General features: G+C 37.7%; 6 protein-coding genes and 1 pseudogene across 9 annotated transcripts in view; 1 reads left to right on the top strand and 6 right to left on the bottom strand.

Moving 5' to 3' along the window:
* The window catches only part of LOC116028673, a 59,298-nt gene that overhangs the window by 20,199 nt on the left and 18,360 nt on the right, over window positions 1–20,739 (bottom strand). The window lies entirely within an intron of this gene.
* On the bottom strand, window positions 702–4,793 carry LOC116028668 (annotated as a pseudogene).
* Window positions 6,816–10,279, bottom strand: LOC116028671 (putative fucosyltransferase-like protein). 2 transcript variants are annotated; one of them, XM_031270452.1, is made up of 5 exons: window positions 9,651–10,279; window positions 9,095–9,255; window positions 7,700–7,941; window positions 7,472–7,576; window positions 6,816–7,302 (listed from the first exon to the last, which is right to left on the bottom strand). In XM_031270452.1, exons 1-5 carry the CDS (start codon window positions 10,083–10,085, stop codon window positions 7,259–7,261), a joined length of 987 nt encoding a protein of 328 aa, XP_031126312.1. In that variant the 5' UTR covers window positions 10,086–10,279; the 3' UTR covers window positions 6,816–7,258. The 2 variants fall into 2 exon arrangements, with proteins under 2 accessions (XP_031126312.1, XP_031126313.1); XM_031270453.1 differs by having other exon boundaries at window positions 9,091–9,255; window positions 9,651–10,046.
* LOC116028672 (putative fucosyltransferase-like protein) lies at window positions 10,501–13,509 on the bottom strand. Of its 2 annotated transcripts, none has more exons than XM_031270456.1 (5): window positions 12,923–13,509; window positions 12,367–12,527; window positions 10,972–11,213; window positions 10,786–10,890; window positions 10,501–10,616 (listed from the first exon to the last, which is right to left on the bottom strand). In XM_031270456.1, exons 1-5 carry the CDS (start codon window positions 13,355–13,357, stop codon window positions 10,573–10,575), a joined length of 987 nt encoding a protein of 328 aa, XP_031126316.1. In that variant the 5' UTR covers window positions 13,358–13,509; the 3' UTR covers window positions 10,501–10,572. The 2 variants fall into 2 exon arrangements, with proteins under 2 accessions (XP_031126316.1, XP_031126317.1); XM_031270457.1 differs by having other exon boundaries at window positions 12,363–12,527; window positions 12,923–13,318.
* Window positions 13,360–14,729, bottom strand: LOC116028674 (rRNA-processing protein UTP23 homolog). The gene is made up of 3 exons (XM_031270461.1): window positions 14,593–14,729; window positions 14,227–14,474; window positions 13,360–14,161 (listed from the first exon to the last, which is right to left on the bottom strand). The coding sequence occupies exons 1-3, from the start codon at window positions 14,641–14,643 to the stop codon at window positions 13,795–13,797; spliced, it is 666 nt and encodes a 221-aa protein (XP_031126321.1). The 5' UTR covers window positions 14,644–14,729; the 3' UTR covers window positions 13,360–13,794.
* Window positions 15,714–16,780, bottom strand: LOC116028675 (rRNA-processing protein UTP23 homolog). Its single transcript, XM_031270462.1, has 3 exons — window positions 16,644–16,780; window positions 16,278–16,525; window positions 15,714–16,212 (listed from the first exon to the last, which is right to left on the bottom strand). The coding sequence occupies exons 1-3, from the start codon at window positions 16,692–16,694 to the stop codon at window positions 15,846–15,848; spliced, it is 666 nt and encodes a 221-aa protein (XP_031126322.1). The 5' UTR covers window positions 16,695–16,780; the 3' UTR covers window positions 15,714–15,845.
* Window positions 17,594–19,132, top strand: LOC116028679 (embryogenic cell protein 40-like). Its single transcript, XM_031270470.1, is given in 3 exon segments — window positions 17,594–18,584; window positions 18,847–18,903; window positions 18,905–19,132. Coding segments are annotated over 3 exon segments (474 nt in total). The 5' UTR covers window positions 17,594–18,341; the 3' UTR covers window positions 19,079–19,132.

Raw genomic sequence — 20,739 nt, 5'->3', positions numbered from 1 at the left:
TAGCAATATCAGTAAAGTGTAATATGGATCAACAATTGGCTCCCAATCAATCTCCTTTATTGATTATTCTTGATTAATAACTTAGAGAGAAGGTAGAGCTTGGCTAGGATGTTTCTAGAGAGAGGAGGAGAAGGGAAAAATCCCCTAACCAAAGGGTCCAGTGCCCTTTTTATAGGCCTAGATGTTGACCTACTGATTTTGACCTTGACCCGAATTGTTTGACCCCGACCCGACTACACAAACGGGTACACGGATGTATGGGGAAGGTACAATCAGTGGTATATTCCCTATCAAGAACAATAAGTTGTTATACAAAATTAATTAATCACACTTATATTTAATATATTTAACCAAGTCAAACAGCTAATAATGATCAAATAAGTCAAAATTGGTTGATAAACTAATACTACAAAATTTTATCATGATGTGAATGAATTCCTAGACAACTTTCACTTTCTATCATAAAACATATTATATTCAAATTCCTCCAAATGTCAGTTGTCAAATTGGATACTACTGGTGCAAGTGACACTTTATTTACAGGAAAAAAATGCTGATAAGGATTTCAAAGGAGATTTTGTCCTTTCAATGCGATTCTTTCTGTCTCATGCTATATAAAATACAGATAAAGGAGATGATACAATTCACCCAGAACCAAAGTAACCATGTTTAAGGTTATCTCCATCACCAAGAAGCAAGGATTGCCATCCAAGAGATGGAACCATCAATGTTTAGCTCATTGAAATATACCAAAACAGTCTTACAAGTGTTCTCAAGTGTATCAATAAAAAGATTTAAAAAAAAAAAAAAAACAATTTACAGATCAATCTTTGCTATAGTACAATGTGCTCCACAGATTTCAAACTTGACTCACCATATGAAGGTGGGCAGGTGGCCCTCGTTCTTTATCCGATAATGGTTTCAAAACTCAAAGAGATAGTAAGTGCAGCAACAGCAGTTGTTATGCTACAAAATCGTGGAAGAGATGGGACGAGCCAAACTGATGCTGCCTGTTCTCGGGATCTATGTAGTTGAAATCAGCTGGCTCGGGCTCCACAGAAGAAGCTGAAGGAATGTACACGTCGTCTTCCCTTGTTGAGAGAAAATTGTGGCTGCCCTCGCACTGTTGCAATCCCAACGTTAGTGAAACTCCATTTCCATTTCCATTTCCAAACCTTTCGAGCTCTGGCATGTGGTAAGCAGATGCGGGATACATGAATCTATTGTGGGCTCCACTTGACTGCAGAACTGTATCTGGAAGAAGACTGCTGTCACCAGTGGTGGGCTTTGCAATTGCAACCCCTCCTCGATCCCCCATCTCGTACTGACTATCAGTTTCCACGTGGTCTCCATCTCGGAAAGTGATGCCAATATTTGATTCCACCATTTCTATATTAGGAGCATGATTGGACTTTGGCTGAAACAATTTTCCACTGATGCATGGCTCATCCTCGGGAGAAGTTGCTGGTGGTTGGAAACCTTTTTCCTGTTCATCAAAGGCCTTAGTATCACTTTCTGTTGCTTTTGGTGCAATTTCAGATGAAGAATTAGATTCGAATTCAGCATCAGCAAACTCTTCTTTGTATATTTCTTCAACCATGGGCTTCCATAGTTGCACTCGGGCATTGATGAACCAGTTTGAGACCTGAGCTTATGGAAACATTATGACATCAAGAAAACCGGAAAAGCATAGCAAGTACTCAAGACGTCAATCATTATGGTACATGAATGCATGCAATTAGCATCTTTTTTTCAAGGAAAATTTAAGATTGGCACAGTTTGCCTGGATATGCTAATACTTAAATAATGAAATATGCATACCTGGCCTCTTGTTAGGCCAGTTTGCCTAGCTAGCATCGCTTTATCAGAATCTTTTGGGTAGCTGAAAAAGAAGAACCATTTTAGATTAGCACGAACATGTCTAACAAAATAAGAATGGTAAGGAAAAAGCTATGAAGTACTAAATAACATTTTTGGACTCACGGATGAAGAAAGTGCTCAAACAACCAAGCACGCAGGATTGAAACGGAGCTCTCGGGTAGCCCCCTTTGTGGTCTCCAAGCGTGTGGTTGCATCATACCAAGTTGCTGAAGCGCTCTCTGTTGTCTGAGCTGCTGATCCACGTAACAAAGGCGAGATATTCCAACCCCTTTATTATTATCTGCTACATCTTGGTCGCCAAGGTTCTTTTGTAGTACTCGAATCTGGCCACTTATTGCATCACGTAAACAGCGGAAATGACGGGAGATTGTCAAAAGTGCAAGAGCTGTGTAAGGTTTAGATGCCCCTTCACCAGCTACAACGTCAAATGAAGACACCACCATATGCATCTGATGGTAATACTGTCTGTACCTTCTATCAATCTGTGGCAATTAACTGTGTCAGAAGCCTTGAGAAGTACTCAAGCTTGGATTCATCATAATCAGGTAGAGCAGAAGATAAAAGTTTTTGGATTCCACATATTATATTTTCAATAACATTCCCCAACAAGCGGTTTGGTATAACATGGAAAGAATTATGAATTGAAATGTAAGTTTATTTACCTCATCCTGCATAGAGAAAAGCTTTGCCAGTTTGTTTTGCAGTTCCTGCTTGTCATTTGCCGAGAGCTCATTTGGTTCTTGAGGGTTCGAAGATGATCCAGTCACAGGAGGATCTGAGGATTTACAATTTGAATCAGCATCTACTTCATTGGTACCATTTGCCTCCACTTTAGTAGAACCGCGCTCCTTTACAGCTTTCTTGACATTAACTACTTCATCGAGTAATTGTTGAGCAGCTTTCAAGAACTTAGAGTCTGGGAAAGCCCTCCCAATACTTGGCATCCCATAAGGAGAACAATCCATTTTCATCGACTCATAGCTGCTCGGAAAGCCAGGAAGCAGATACTCCATGGCCCTTGATTGTTTTGCGTGGGAATCATCAATATCCCCAAAAGATCTATTCCCGCCATTGCCTTCACCCGGAATGGATGGAGGACTCAAGAATGACGTGAAGCCTTGAGAAGGATTCTGACACTGACTAGATGCAACTTGAATTCCCGCTGGCATTTGCGTGCCAAGACTAAGGGATAATCCTTGACCCTGCATGCTATGTGCAGTTTGAAGAACATCTAGAGCACCTCCCATGGGGTGGTGCATCATTAGCATCTCATTCCTATTATCTTTCCACATACTCAAATCATGTGCTCCAATCTGCAACCCTCTCGTGTTCGAAATTCCCTGTTGTGATGGGTTGGAGACCGAGGATCCAATAGGCTTCAGTGCAGCCGCGACTTTGCTCCTGAGAGCTCTCAGCAACGGTCTCAGAACATAAACCAGACGAAGACGAATAGTTCATAAACATCATAATATTCCCAGGAACAGCTGGTGCTTCTGAATAAGACCCAGGCAAAGATTCCCTTGAATACAGAAAAGTCGAGGCATCTTTCTGATTGTTGGAACTGGAAAAATAAGTAGCCATCTTTCCTCTAGGTCAACTCCAAAATTCACCTCACAATCAAAATCAGCTCATCACCTTATAAGCCTTAAAGATTCTGATTACCCAATCATAGCATCCTGCAAATTAAAAATGCCCATAATACATCAACAGTTACCCATTTAACACGTGAAAATTTGGACTAAACATTGTATATGAAAGTCCCTTTAACACATGGAAACCTGATTTCTAACCTAGCAGAACTTTGGCAGATAATAACCATGTTAAAGCCATGAATACAAAGGACTGATCAGACCATTTTATAACACATGACAAAAGTTAAAAGATTCACAACTGACATAAATTTCAGGTCAACGTTCAAGAAGGATGGTCTCCTCTTGCAATTGCAAAGAAGAAATTTCATTGTATTTACAGAAAGCTAGAAGAATTTTATGGCTAGATAAACATTCCAGTTGTCCTAAATTTAAGTCACAGCAAAAAGAAATTAGAATCTGAAACTATGAAAGGTTCAATTTCAGCATTCAGCAAAAGAAAAGAGCAAAATTTACAGGAAAAAGAAAAAATAATGATTAAAATATAAAGTCAAAAGAGATAAATAATTGTTTACAGAACACAATACCTGGAAACCTGTATCAAATGTATCTTGTTGGGGAACAGAACAGCTCCGATCTGCGGAACCAATCTTTCTTGTAATTGCCATTAGTTTTCAGTGATTCTGTATAGTCACTGTTAGGTGTGAAAGTCAAGTTTAAGGACCATAAAGTAGAAATTGCCAGATTGAACTGGTAATCTGAAAGTCTACGCCTCGTTGGGTCTAAACTACACGTCTTCCTCAGTCCGTTTTGGGTGCAGCCGTGAACCTCGCTTGTGCTAGATTCTCTCCCGCTTGGTTCAAAAGAAGAACATAAACGGTAATTGGTCCATGGGTAGCAATTCTGTGGAACCCTCTTACCAGTTTCAATTTGTGAGACGAGTCGATTCTTTGATCAATTGGGTCAGGTTTTTTATCTCATTAATCAAAGATGATTCTTCTTACGGGTTAAGACTCATGAAATTGTCTTACACCAATTTTTGTTTTAATCCACAAAGAGATGTCATGTGTATCGTGTAATACCATTGAAAAAATCATGTATGATGGATGATTCGGACTAAAAGAGTTCGACAATTAAAGTTTGAATGTCGTTCATTTCAACCATATTTGATAAGTTTGTTAAGGACTCAAGGGACGAGGATATCTAGTTCACTAGCACAAACTCGACCAATAAGTTAATAGTGTATGAATCTGGTGAAATGGACATACACAACCGCTCCCTAGAATCATAAACCAACCAACATGAGATAAGGATGCCAATGAGCAATCAAATCTTAGAACATAGTGGCCTAGGTCAACTCATCATAACATATGCTAATGATAATATATGTACATTTCTTTCTGTATATAAATGAAATGGAATCAACATCAACTCTCCAATGTTACGGAGAGATGATCACTTTGTTTTTTATAAAAAAATATATAATATTAATAGATATTTAGTAGAAAATTATGAGAAAGTAATAAACAATCAATTGGTTTCTAATTTTTTTTGAGTACTACTGACTCTGTTACAATTGGTTTCTAATTAATCACTATTCTTTGTTGTCTTTCCCTCTTTCACACACAACTTCTCATACGAATGCTCTAGAGAGGTAGTTCAATGTCTCGAACCAAGTCGCGTACGAGGGGGATACTGCTCGTGCCGCGAGACGTCGAGAAGTGCTCTCGCGGCACGATCTATGTCTCGAAGGTACGCAGATATGAACGATGTCTCGAACAGCGACCGTTCACCTACTGGAGTTAATGTGATTAATTCCAATCTTTATTTCAGAGTTTATTTCTTGATTAATAGTGGGTGTAAATAGGTTGCTAGTGGTTACAAATGGGAATTAAATGTTGCTAGTGGTTACAAATGGGAATTAAATGTCAGATTTAATGCAATGATCCCTTCTTTCACTACATATTCGTTGTGAGTAGCAGGTTTGAAAAAGACATAAAGACATACACCTTCCTTCACTACATATTCGTTGTGGGTAGCAGGTTTGAAAAAGACATAAAGACATACACCAAGAACACACGAATACACTGTTTTCTCCCTCAAAACCCTGCTCATATTTCCTTCAAGCCATCTGCGTTCTTTCCACGGTTTAGTTCGCCGGGTCCAAGTTTGAGTGCACAAACGGCGGATCGTAGCACGTTTTATCCTGAGAAGCCTAGGCCGCAACGTTCCAGCACCTCGGGAAGCGGCAAATAAGGTTTTAAGAATAGTGACAACACGACTCGTGCTTCCAACCACCTCGAAGTCCATACAGTTCACCCGTCTTCTTCCAAGGCCACTCAACCGAGCGTGGTATCTTCATCGCAAGTAATTGTTTAATCCTACGTGGATTATTTTTCCTTGTAATTTGTTTTGCTTTCGTTTTCCAATTTCTTGTATTTCCGATTGTCAGAGAGAATTTTCTCTAACAGTCTTAAAACCTTATATCTTCTTCTACTCCTTCTGACTTTCGGATTTCTGAAAAGAAATGGAAAACGTATTGCCAGTAGCCAACCTTGGGGATGAATGATGGATGATTTCTGAAAAGAAATTTTTGTTTTAATCCACAAAGAGATGTCATGTGTATCGTGTAATACCATTGAAAAAATCATGTATGATGGATGATTCGGACTAAAAGAGTTCGACAATTAAAGTTTGAATGTCGTTCATTTCAACCATATTTGATAAGTTTGTTAAGGACTCGAGGGACGAGGATATCTAGTTCAGTAGCACAAACTCGACCAATAAGTTAATAGTGTATGAATCTGGTGAAATGGACATACACAACCGCTCCCTAGAATCATAAACCAACCAACATGGGACAAGCTAAGGATGCCAATGAGCAATCAAATCTTAGAACATAGTGGCCTAGGTCAACTCATCATAACATATGCTAATGATAATATATGTACATTTCTTTCTGTATATAAATGAAATGGAATCAACATCAACTCTCCAATGTTACGGAGAGATGATCACTTTGTTTTTTATTAAAAAAAAAAAATATTAATAGATATTTAGTAGAAAATTAGGGAGAGATGATCAGTTTGTTTTTGTTATAAAAAAATATTAATAGATATTTAGTAGAAAATTATGAGAAAGTAATAAACAATCAATTGGTTTCTAATTTTTTTGAGTACTACTGACTCTGTTACAATTGGTTTCTAATTAATCACTATTCTTTGTTGTCTTTCCCTCGTTCATACACAACTTCTTGTGGCATTAAGCACATCCGAGTGTTGATTTCTTAATATCATGACTAAATATATCACAAACCAACAATAAAAAGAAAGAAAGCATTTAAAATTTTAAAAATTATTTACAACTTTATAAGATAATCCTTTAACAAATATTCAGTACTAATGATTTTTAATGACCGCGTTCACTATAAAATTAGATTAATATAAGATCAATAAAAGGAATATGACAATATGTTAATAATTGGCCAAGCTATTAAAATATTGTAAATGGGCTACAAATTGAATAAACACAATAAGGAATCAAATCATAACCAAAAGACGACCCAACATATAAACCTAACAAGTGACATGTTGATTGACTTGAAAGTTAGTTGGGCGCTACTAGCCCATGACCAACGACTGATTAGGTGAAAAAGATAACTGAACACGCATGTGTTGATGCTTGGAAGGGACATGGTCCCCCATTTATAATACTCCTTTGGACATAAGACAGATGCAAACCTGTGTGCTAGGATACCCAACAAAACCACAATCACACACGTGCCCCTATTAACCGCCATATTTCCCGCAAGTTTGCAACGATGCCCACAAAGCTAAAAGACTGGGGGTTAGTTGAAGAGAAAAAAAAAACTATTGATACAGAACCAATCTTTAAAAAATAGATTAATGTCTGAGTAAAGAGAGAATGATTAAAGTAACAAGGAATGCAGAGCCTAATGGGGGTGTAGAATTAAGAACAATTAATAAAATGGGAAGTAATACCAGCTACAAGAGATTGGGAGAACTTTTCAGTAACATAATCCTCCTCATTGGAATTTTCAAAAGCCAAGCTGAATTTGTACTGCCTCAGAGTATCTACTTTGTCCACTGTAACAAAAATAAAAATTAAAAAATATTTTTAAAAAATTAAAAACACACACACATACGTGTGCAAAAAAATATACTAACCTCTGCCATCCTTATTTCACGTGTGCAAAAAAATATACTAACCTCTGCCATCCTTATTTCGATGACAACTGCCATAAGAATCAATGCTGATGCTTTCTTTTTCAAGTGCTTCAAGAGCTTGCAACCGAAAATTGCGAGCACCGCAGTTAGAAATGAATGCAGCAGCCAGAGCCTTCTGTGTCTTAGGTTGGACTGGTGCCATAATGTCATACTCAGCCCATGAGAAATATCCAACAGGAACATCTGAAGAAAGACTTGTAGTCATTACAATGTCGTATCCCCTCCTAATAAATCATAGAGTTTAGAAAAGTTAGTTACATAATGTTCTCTGGATCAACTGTGTTAATATGAAATAAAATCTCTACTAAAGTAAGATCCATAAATTTCTCAATTAAAAAAAGGTTCCATATTTCAAAATGTGTGATCCATATACAAGTTTTGTATTGCAGAAGTTGAAGACACGCCTATACTAATACACAATTGTCCTTATCTTAAATGACATCTTCAGAAGCCCCAACTTGAAGGCAATGTGCATGTACAAGTAATAAAATACGGAGTAGTACATAAAGCTGGTGTAAACTCTGAAAGCCCTCTCAGGGTTACTAGCTGTATCTAAACTTGATTCTCAAGTATGACTGATATGTCAAGCATATAATTTTCACATTGGAATCAACAAAGAAAAGAGTGCAATTATTTTCAACTGTAAGGATCTACACGCTTTCTCCTTACTGCATACTGAGGTTGTGATTTTGCTATGTCATCGAAATGAAATCAAAAGATCCACAAAGTTACTGGACACTCATGTCTATACAATGCTGATGACTTCTCTGATTTGAGTGATTTCACATTTCCTATCTTTCCACTACTCTCACCCAACCCCATCCCTGCAGCCTTTCCAGATTTTGCACTTGAGCATCCCACCACAAATCAAAGCAACCTATATTCAGAACACATATCTTATTTTATTGATGTGCTTCACTATCCTTTTCTTTCCCTCATTACTTTTCAGATTAACGAATCTGAAGAGGAAGTTGGTTCTCTAACTGTCAGAGCGTCAGATTTGCAGTCAATCATACATACCATCATGATTACAAAGGGGCATGAATGCCAAAGCCCACAGGTAGATCAAGTCTCCAAATGGAGGTCATAGAATCATTCAGTCTCAAAATAGCATGCATTCCTTGTGACATTGAATGACAAACTTTAAGAAATTTTAGAAAATTAAAATTGATACTTTATAGTTGAAAGTGGCTCTTCATCTAGTCATCAAGCAAAAAATTATAACCTAAGCAAATAACCAGACAGAATTTCTAAAGATAAGTTCAAACACAAATTTCAGTGAGAGAGTGAAGATTTAGATGGTCATGTGCACAAAGCCTTTAGCTCAACGAAATAATACCCTAATACCGTGAGTCCTTTCACAGCGTGCTTACCCACCGTCTTGCCATAGCAATGTTGTTCTCAGCATAGTATTCTGCAGACTCCATCGACCGAAGTATACTAGCTGTGCCACCTGATTGAGGCATTCCAAATGCAGCATCAGGCGTCCTGTCAGCTTGAGCTCCAAATGTACACCCCACAGCACAGAATTTCCATTCCTAGACAGTAAAGACGAGAAACTTGTTGGTATTTAAACAAAACATGAAATGCATCAATCCTCTGGCAGCTTCTCCCTCTTTGCCAATGTTCTAGTCTTACAATCCACAATTACATTAGCAAAAACGTTAAGAGGGGGGTATATATATAATCTTCAGATAAAGCTTCTAAGCTCATTGCTTCACATTTATGGTTTTAAGATTCCAGTGATTTCATCATACAGTTAATATGCAGAAGCTACAGTCTAAAAGGATTGCTAATTTTCTTCTGTTTCGAGATTAATTCACTTAATCATATCGAAAAAATTAGCTATATATGCAAACCGAATCAACTGGGGAATATTAACTGAAATAGAAATAGGAAAAGCGACAAGTAGGTTTCATGCATGTGGACGAACCTGTTCGCCACCGTGTACGAAAATTGGGTATTTTTCAAAATCTCTCGAATAAGCCACGGTGTCCTCCTTCTCCAACCACTCTTCGCAGCTCTCCAATCCGGGGCGCGGATCCCGCTCCTCAGTGATCCTGGCCGCATAGCCGCCGCGAGCAGTAAAACCGTCATCGGCGGCGGGGACGGTGGACATCGACGACAGAGACGAGGTAGTGAACTGGTAGAAGGAGTCAGCCCAAGAGTTGACCAGGTCAACATTCTTCGCCATGTCGAGTCGGCCCAGGAAACCGATCTCAGCTACCACCACTATGGCTACGAACAACGGCAACCAATTGGACCACCGCTTCTTTGGATTGCTCGAGTACGGCAGCGACACAGTTGAAGTGGGCCCATCTTCCATTTTCGGAAGCCTCTGGATTGGGAGTGGGGGAGCTGAGGCCATAATTTTTGTTTAATTAGTTTGGATATCTCGGCCTTCTCGGGTGCTTAATCCTCCGCAACCATTGAAGAGGAAGAGAGCTTGGTGAGAGTGTATTGTTCAGAGGGAATTAAAGTTGATGCACTTGAGTGGTTTGGTAGGAATGAATTGAAAACTAATGGCAATTACAAGAAAGATTGTCAAAGATATCATCTATCCATCATTCTATCCACACCCACGTGAGAGTTAACAGTGACTATACAGAATCACGCACGTACACACATCTCTTTCTATCATTTTCTCTCTCTCTCTCTTCCTGTATCTACATGAAAGCTCCAAAAAANTAGCCCATGACCAACGACTGATTAGGTGAAAAAGATAACTGAACACGCATGTGTTGATGCTTGGAAGGGACATGGTCCCCCATTTATAATACTCCTTTGGACATAAGACAGATGCAAACCTGTGTGCTAGGATACCCAACAAAACCACAATCACACACGTGCCCCTATTAACCGCCATATTTCCCGCAAGTTTGCAACGATGCCCACAAAGCTAAAAGACTGGGGGTTAGTTGAAGAGAAAAAAAAAACTATTGATACAGAACCAATCTTTAAAAAATAGATTAATGTCTGAGTAAAGAGAGAATGATTAAAGTAACAAGGAATGCAGAGCCTAATGGGGGTGTAGAATTAAGAACAATTAATAAAATGGGAAGTAATACCAGCTACAAGAGATTGGGAGAACTTTTCAGTAACATAATCCTCCTCATTGGAATTTTCAAAAGCCAAGCTGAATTTGTACTGCCTCAGAGTATCTACTTTGTCCACTGTAACAAAAATAAAAATTAAAAAATATTTTTAAAAAATTAAAAACACACACACATACGTGTGCAAAAAAATATACTAACCTCTGCCATCCTTATTTCGATGACAACTGCCATAAGAATCAATGCTGATGCTTTCTTTTTCAAGTGCTTCAAGAGCTTGCAACCGAAAATTGCGAGCACCGCAGTTAGAAATGAATGCAGCAGCCAGAGCCTTCTGTGTCTTAGGTTGGACTGGTGCCATAATGTCATACTCAGCCCATGAGAAATATCCAACAGGAACATCTGAAGAAAGACTTGTAGTCATTACAATGTCGTATCCCCTCCTAATAAATCATAGAGTTTAGAAAAGTTAGTTACATAATGTTCTCTGGATCAACTGTGTTAATATGAAATAAAATCTCTACTAAAGTAAGATCCATAAATTTCTCAATTAAAAAAAGGTTCCATATTTCAAAATGTGTGATCCATATACAAGTTTTGTATTGCAGAAGTTGAAGACACGCCTATACTAATACACAATTGTCCTTATCTTAAATGACATCTTCAGAAGCCCCAACTTGAAGGCAATGTGCATGTACAAGTAATAAAATACGGAGTAGTACATAAAGCTGGTGTAAACTCTGAAAGCCCTCTCAGGGTTACTAGCTGTATCTAAACTTGATTCTCAAGTATGACTGATATGTCAAGCATATAATTTTCACATTGGAATCAACAAAGAAAAGAGTGCAATTATTTTCAACTGTAAGGATCTACACGCTTTCTCCTTACTGCATACTGAGGTTGTGATTTTGCTATGTCATCGAAATGAAATCAAAAGATCCACAAAGTTACTGGACACTCATGTCTATACAATGCTGATGACTTCTCTGATTTGAGTGATTTCACATTTCCTATCTTTCCACTACTCTCACCCAACCCCATCCCTGCAGCCTTTCCAGATTTTGCACTTGAGCATCCCACCACAAATCAAAGCAACCTATATTCAGAACACATATCTTATTTTATTGATGTGCTTCACTATCCTTTTCTTTCCCTCATTACTTTTCAGATTAACGAATCTGAAGAGGAAGTTGGTTCTCTAACTGTCAGAGCGTCAGATTTGCAGTCAATCATACATACCATCATGATTACAAAGGGGCATGAATGCCAAAGCCCACAGGTAGATCAAGTCTCCAAATGGAGGTCATAGAATCATTCAGTCTCAAAATAGCATGCATTCCTTGTGACATTGAATGACAAACTTTAAGAAATTTTAGAAAATTAAAATTGATACTTTATAGTTGAAAGTGGCTCTTCATCTAGTCATCAAGCAAAAAATTATAACCTAAGCAAATAACCAGACAGAATTTCTAAAGATAAGTTCAAACACAAATTTCAGTGAGAGAGTGAAGATTTAGATGGTCATGTGCACAAAGCCTTTAGCTCAACGAAATAATACCCTAATACCGTGAGTCCTTTCACAGCGTGCTTACCCACCGTCTTGCCATAGCAATGTTGTTCTCAGCATAGTATTCTGCAGACTCCATCGACCGAAGTATACTAGCTGTGCCACCTGATTGAGGCATTCCAAATGCAGCATCAGGCGTCCTGTCAGCTTGAGCTCCAAATGTACACCCCACAGCACAGAATTTCCATTCCTAGACAGTAAAGACGAGAAACTTGTTGGTATTTAAACAAAACATGAAATGCATCAATCCTCTGGCAGCTTCTCCCTCTTTGCCAATGTTCTAGTCTTACAATCCACAATTACATTAGCAAAAACGTTAAGAGGGGGGTATATATATAATCTTCAGATAAAGCTTCTAAGCTCATTGCTTCACATTTATGGTTTTAAGATTCCAGTGATTTCATCATACAGTTAATATGCAGAAGCTACAGTCTAAAAGGATTGCTAATTTTCTTCTGTTTCGAGATTAATTCACTTAATCATATCGAAAAAATTAGCTATATATGCAAACCGAATCAACTGGGGAATATTAACTGAAATAGAAATAGGAAAAGCGACAAGTAGGTTTCATGCATGTGGACGAACCTGTTCGCCACCGTGTACGAAAATTGGGTATTTTTCAAAATCTCTCGAATAAGCCACGGTGTCCTCCTTCTCCAACCACTCTTCGCAGCTCTCCAATCCGGGGCGCGGATCCCGCTCCTCAGTGATCCTGGCCGCATAGCCGCCGCGAGCAGTAAAACCGTCATCGGCGGCGGGGACGGTGGACATCGACGACAGAGACGAGGTAGTGAACTGGTAGAAGGAGTCAGCCCAAGAGTTGACCAGGTCAACATTCTTCGCCATGTCGAGTCGGCCCAGGAAACCGATCTCAGCTACCACCACTATGGCTACGAACAACGGCAACCAATTGGACCACCGCTTCTTTGGATTGCTCGAGTACGGCAGCGACACAGTTGAAGTGGGCCCATCTTCCATTTTCGGAAGCCTCTGGATTGGGAGTGGGGGAGCTGAGGCCATAATTTTTGTTTAATTAGTTTGGATATCTCGGCCTTCTCGGGTGCTTAATCCTCCGCAACCATTGAAGAGGAAGAGAGCTTGGTGAGAGTGTATTGTTCAGAGGGAATTAAAGTTGATGCACTTGAGTGGTTTGGTAGGAATGAATTGAAAACTAATGGCAATTACAAGAAAGATTGTCAAAGATATCATCTATCCATCATTCTATCCACACCCACGTGAGAGTTAACAGTGACTATACAGAATCACGCACGTACACACATCTCTTTCTATCATTTTCTCTCTCTCTCTCTTCCTGTATCTACATGAAAGCTCCAAAAAAGGTTTCTTTTATTATGTACTGTGTAGAGAAATGAAGAACTTCAACAAGACAAACAAGTTTTCAAAGGAGGTAACGACTTCTTATGTACAAGAGTCTGTAATTCGCAAAATCCATTTAACTAATGGGATTTCCTTTTCCTTTGCTTAGCGAACTCCTCAGCCTCAGCCTTCCCAGCCTTCCTTTTCCTTTGCTTCCCGAACTCCTCAGCCTCAGCCTTCCCAGCCTTCCTTTTCCTTTGCTTGGCAAACTCCTCAGCCTCAGCCTTCTGTGCCTCAGCCTCAGCCTTCGCGAACTGGCGCTGTGCCCGGGATGGTTTCATCAACATCAGAACGGTATTCTTCAACAGAAGAACGGGAACACCGGCAAGCTTGAGCAGTTTCTTGCTAAAGTACAGATTATCGGTGGCAAATACAAGTTTGCTGCTCTGCTGCTTTGCAATTTGAGATATACAAGATTTCCCAGACATCGATGATTGGTGATCACAGCTGTAAGTTCATTCAAATTAGGGCCAAACTGTAAAGAAAAAAAGCATATAAATCAAGAAAATCACCTGTAGACTTTCAGGCCATCATACCCTCCTCCGCCCAACTCCTGGACGATGCAATTCGAAGCCCAGATGACGGCTTTCTCTGCAAGAACACTTGAAAGACGCTGTTCAATCTCTCCAGCAGACCGCCATTTTTGTAGAAACCTTGAAGAACACATTACATTCAATGGTTGTTTAAACCCGTAGTTCGTCTGGTAAAACTGTAGGGCCTGCCTGGATATCCTATTTTGGGAGCGTGATTCCGCATACAACTGGAATAAGATGAGAAATTACGAAATTCGATTTTGGAGTCGGATTCAGAATAGGAAAAAAAATAGTATAGAAAACTAAACTCATATCCATCTAAGATGAGAGATTAGGAAATTTTACCCAATCATTGAAGAAGGGCTTCTCCTCTGAATTGTCATTCATATTCGGCATGGCATACAATATTCCATATTAAAAAATATAATATGTATATATATATAGAAGAGGATACGGAAATACGATCAAGAAAGGCAACGGCCATATAACTGAAATCTATCAAGAAATAACGAGCCATAACCGGCAATGCTGAATAACGAGCCATAACCGCTCGGAAATGACATGAATAACCTTGCAATTTGCAATGCTGGCATTTTTAGCCGGCTAGATGATTTGTTAAAAGACTTTGGTATGAGCACTCAACTAACGTTACATCATTGCACAAATATTTATTTACTTTCGTCATACTTATTTTTTATTTTTTTAAATATTACACGTATTTAATATGTACTTGTTTTCACCTAAATTTTGCTATTTTTGTCTTACTTTAGTTGCTAATTTGCCATACCCTATTAAAACAACAATATATTTTCGTCTTATTGAAACAACTAAAATGCTCGTAATGAGAGATTGACAATGCTTTATCGATTTTTAAGCATGTAATTTGCAATTATGTTAAACGCTCTTATAATGTGTTCATTCTTGTTTATTTACATATGAAGCTGGTATTGTCTTTTCTAAATTTCTATAGTAATTTTTTTCAGTGCATCTCGGAACGAGCGGGGATTAGTCGGATAGATTTTAAAGGGACGGAGAAAAACTCGGATAACCTGGTAGGTTTAAAAAAAAACATTGATTAAGACAAGGATAACAAATTTAAAAAAAAAAAAAAAGATATATGGTGGGCATTGCATCAACGCCAGGTGGCCTTTATATCCACGGAGGTTTAAGGGAGGGTTTAGGTCTACCAACTGGTAGTTAGGGATTGCACTCCTTAACCAATCAAATTCAAAGAAGCAAGTCAAGCAAACACCAAATCACAACAATAAGGAGATACCAAGAAACCAAACACAACAAAGCAATGCCCAAAAAGAGAGAGGGAGATTGAAAGAGAAAGCAATGGTTTGTCTTGTTAAAGTTCTTCATTTCTCTACACAGTACATAATAAAAGAAACCTTTTTTGGAGCTTTCATGTAGATACAGGAAGAGAGAGAGAGANTCTCTCTCTCTCTTCCTGTATCTACATGAAAGCTCCAAAAAAGGTTTCTTTTATTATGTACTGTGTAGAGAAATGAAGAACTTCAACAAGACAAACAAGTTTTCAAAGGAGGTAACGACTTCTTATGTACAAGAGTCTGTAATTCGCAAAATCCATTTAACTAATGGGATTTCCTTTTCCTTTGCTTAGCGAACTCCTCAGCCTCAGCCTTCCCAGCCTTCCTTTTCCTTTGCTTCCCGAACTCCTCAGCCTCAGCCTTCCCAGCCTTCCTTTTCCTTTGCTTGGCAAACTCCTCAGCCTCAGCCTTCTGTGCCTCAGCCTCAGCCTTCGCGAACTGGCGCTGTGCCCGGGATGGTTTCATCAACATCAGAACGGTATTCTTCAACAGAAGAACGGGAACACCGGCAAGCTTGAGCAGTTTCTTGCTAAAGTACAGATTATCGGTGGCAAATACAAGTTTGCTGCTCTGCTGCTTTGCAATTTGAGATATACAAGATTTCCCAGACATCGATGATTGGTGATCACAGCTGTAAGTTCATTCAAATTAGGGCCAAACTGTAAAGAAAAAAAGCATATAAATCAAGAAAATCACCTGTAGACTTTCAGGCCATCATACCCTCCTCCGCCCAACTCCTGGACGATGCAATTCGAAGCCCAGATGACGGCTTTCTCTGCAAGAACACTTGAAAGACGCTGTTCAATCTCTCCAGCAGACCGCCATTTTTGTAGAAACCTTGAAGAACACATTACATTCAATGGTTGTTTAAACCCGTAGTTCGTCTGGTAAAACTGTAGGGCCTGCCTGGATATCCTATTTTGGGAGCGTGATTCCGCATACAACTGGAATAAGATGAGAAATTACGAAATTCGATTTTGGAGTCGGATTCAGAATAGGAAAAAAAATAGTATAGAAAACTAAACTCATATCCATCTAAGATGAGAGATTAGGAAATTTTACCCAATCATTGAAGAAGGGCTTCTCCTCTGAATTGTCATTCATATTCGGCATGGCATACAATATTCCATATTAAAAAATATAATATGTATATATATATAGAAGAGGATACGGAAATACGATCAAGAAAGGCAACGGCCATATAACTGAAATCTATCAAGAAATAACGAGCCATAACCGGCAATGCTGAATAACGAGCCATAACCGCTCGGAAATGACATGAATAACCTTGCAATTTGCAATGCTGGCATTTTTAGCCGGCTAGATGATTTGTTAAAAGACTTTGGTATGAGCACTCAACTAACGTTACATCATTGCACAAATATTTATTTACTTTCGTCATACTTATTTTTTATTTTTTTAAATATTACACGTATTTAATATGTACTTGTTTTCACCTAAATTTTGCTATTTTTGTCTTACTTTAGTTGCTAATTTGCCATACCCTATTAAAACAACAATATATTTTCGTCTTATTGAAACAACTAAAATGCTCGTAATGAGAGATTGACAATGCTTTATCGATTTTTAAGCATGTAATTTGCAATTATGTTAAACGCTCTTATAATGTGTTCATTCTTGTTTATTTACATATGAAGCTGGTATTGTCTTTTCTAAATTTCTATAGTAATTTTTTTCAGTGCATCTCGGAACGAGCGGGGATTAGTCGGAGTTTAAAAAAAAACATTGATTAAGACAAGGATAACAAATTTAAAAAAAAAAAAAAAAGATATATGGTGGGCATTGCATCAACGCCAGGTGGCCTTTATATCCACGGAGGTTTAAGGGAGGGTTTAGGTCTACCAACTGGTAGTTAGGGATTGCACTCCTTAACCAATCAAATTCAAAGAAGCAAGTCAAGCAAACACCAAATCACAACAATAAGGAGATACCAAGAAACCAAACACAACAAAGCAATGCCCAAAAAGAGAGAGGGAGATTGAAAGAGAAAGCAATGGTTTGTCTTGTTAAAGTTCTTCATTTCTCTACACAGTACATAATAAAAGAAACCTTTTTTGGAGCTTTCATGTAGATACAGGAAGAGAGAGAGAGAAAATGATAGAAAGAGATGTGTGTACGTGCGTGATTCTGTATAGTCACTGTTAACTCTCACGTGGGTATGGATAGAATGATGGATAGAAGGCAGTTCATCATCCAAGTGAGGCTAATTATATTCTTCATTCTACGGCGTTAATATTTGCTGCTTCAGTGTTTTTCGGTGTGTTGTTGTTGTTGTTGTATATTTTGTTTGTAATTTGTAATGTCTAAATGGTATGGATACTGACAGTTCTTTGATCTTCTTCTTCTTCTTCTTTCTTGAAACTGGACTGAGCCAGCGATTCATTGTATTTGTATGATTCTTCTACTTATAATTATAATTATAAATTGGATTGTGAACTTAATCTCTTTATTTATTCACTGTGGGATGATAATATAATGGATTCAAGGGACAGTTAATTAATGTCGGTTAAGCAGCCAGCTGCAGGAGGGCGGAATGCTGTACACGTGTCACCGTAATCTTACGTGGCAAGCGGTGGGTTTTTCCCAAATGCAACGTGTGAGGACGCAGTGGCATGAAGTCATGCACTAAAAAGCTAAGGTTGCTCCTTTAAATGGTAGGGAACGAGGAAGCTAAGGGAATATCGATCTCCACATTTCTGATTTGTATCCAATTAATCCTCTAATAATCTTGTACGTAAAATGTCTGCTCATGTACGTGACGAGCATGGCAATCCAATTCAGCTAACGGACCAGCATGGAAACCCCGTATACCTCACCGACGAGCGCGGCCGTCCGATGCACCTCACCGGTGTCGCCACCGCCGTTGGCTCCGACAACGTCGTAGTAACTCATGAGTACGACACTGCAGTAATCAAACAGCGGCCGGAAGAACCGTACCAACAGCCCCAACTTAACCGCTCCGGCAGTTCAAGCTCTAGCTCGGTAAGATTATCTTCACTACAACTACGTACTATACATATATGTCTCGTACTGGGGTGAGACGAATCGGGTCAAACATAATTTTGATCATAAAAATTAATCAAAAACTAACCATAATTATGTTGATCTGGCCAGTCTCACGAATTAAGACTGGTGAAGCGATCTCACATAAGTTTTTGTCTACGTATTATTATTATTTATTGTCCATATTAATTATTAACTAATAGATGCCCAAATATTAATATGGTATATGGTATGTATGTAGTCTGAAGACGACGGGCAAGGCGGAAGAAGAAAGAAGAAAGGGCTGACGGAGAAGATAAAAGGAAAAACTGCCGGGGAAGAACAAAGAACAGAAGGAGGAGCATGCACACGCTGCGACTACAGATACAGTGATCCACGGCGGCGCAACCTTCACTACTACCGGAGGGCATCACCCGGAGAAGAAGAGTGTGGTGGAGAAGATCAAAGAGAAACTGCCTGGCTATCATCACTAATTACTATAAGTAGTTATCTTCAGATCATCATCATATAATAATATATAGAAATGTATTCAGTGGACTAATGTATTATAGAGATTACGAGGACTAATTGTGTACGTTGGATTGTAATATCTAATGGTCTAAGATTAATTGTATTTTTGGTTATGTTTTGGGTTGTAATATCTAATGGTCTAAGATTAATTGTATTTTTGGTTATGTTTTGGGTTATATGTGGTCATATTAGGCTGAGAGGTTATTATTGTCTTTTGGAGTAGAGTGTTTAATTTTTGGAAGTTTTAATTTACCATGTTTTTAGTTAATTCAAAATCAGCATTTACTAATTCAATTTCCAACTTGTTACTAATACATTATGCAATCCACCCTTTAATACTTTAATTTTGTTTTCTACGCTTTAATATTAAAAACTTTGATATGTGGCTCGGGCACACAACAACAACTCCAATGGCACACGAAAATATTAAAACAATATATGAATGCATGTTTCTACGATTTATAATCAATTAGGATTAGCATTTGACGTGGACTATTCCATTTTTTAAACACAAACTATTGAACTTTTATATAATTCATCTACTTAATTTTTTAAATGCAAAATAAAAATACAAGCAAATTTATAAACGTGGACTTTTGGGGTAGTGTCCATAGCCCCAAACGTGGTGTTTCAATTGTGTGCCCGTATACTTTGCTTTGTGTGTCCTCTAGCGTATATTGTGTGCCTTTACTACTTTAGCGCAATGTTTTCACTATTACTAACTAATAAAAGTATGTTTATTAAGTTCATGAACTACTACGTATTTTAAGAGCAACTAGTACTCTACCCCGTGCGATGCACGTGATATATATATTTATAAAGCAGTAAAAACTTAAGTTCATGAACTACTACGTATTTTAAGAGCAACTAGTACTCTACCCCGTGCGATGCACGGGATATATATATTTATAGAGCAGTAAAAAATAGTAACTAAGAGCAACTAGTACTCTACCCCGTGCGATGCACGGGATATATATATTTATAGAGCAGTAAAAAATAGTAACTAATAGTAATAAAACGGATGCTATTTTATAACAAACAAATAACAACTCGAATATCATATAGCACAAATCAAACTACTCTTTAATATGTGTAATTTTTTTTTTAATATTTTGTATACTAATCTTTAAAAACGATATCTATAAAATAAAACAAATATTACACACAAAAAGAAAAAAAAATTAAATCTAATAAAATATTCAATTGTAGGTACAATTAGTACAAATAGCCAACATTGTACATAATAACGGCCTAATTCCAACAAATGATCAACTCCATAATAAACAGTAGAATTTCTTTGATCATCATTATTTTCTACATCAAATAAATTACAAATGCAAATTAGTAACAAATAATATAATAAAATAAATTTCAACCAAATACATTGAATTAAATAAAGAACGATTTTTTTTTTGTCACACCTAGAAAAACATATATCAAGTATATAATTATATAATTTATTTATAGAACAATAAGAAAAATTGAAATAATAATTGGATCTTATACCCATTTAAACATACCAACATAGACATATATATATATATATATATATATATATATATATATATATATATATATATATATATATATATATATATATATATATATATATATATATATATAT

Source organism: Ipomoea triloba, chromosome 9 (assembly GCF_003576645.1).
Source record: "Ipomoea triloba cultivar NCNSP0323 chromosome 9, ASM357664v1".
Classification (NCBI taxonomy): Eukaryota; Viridiplantae; Streptophyta; class Magnoliopsida; order Solanales; family Convolvulaceae; genus Ipomoea; species Ipomoea triloba.
The sequence above is the reverse complement of the archived record's forward strand: the minus strand, read 5'-3'. Positions and strand labels throughout refer to the sequence as shown.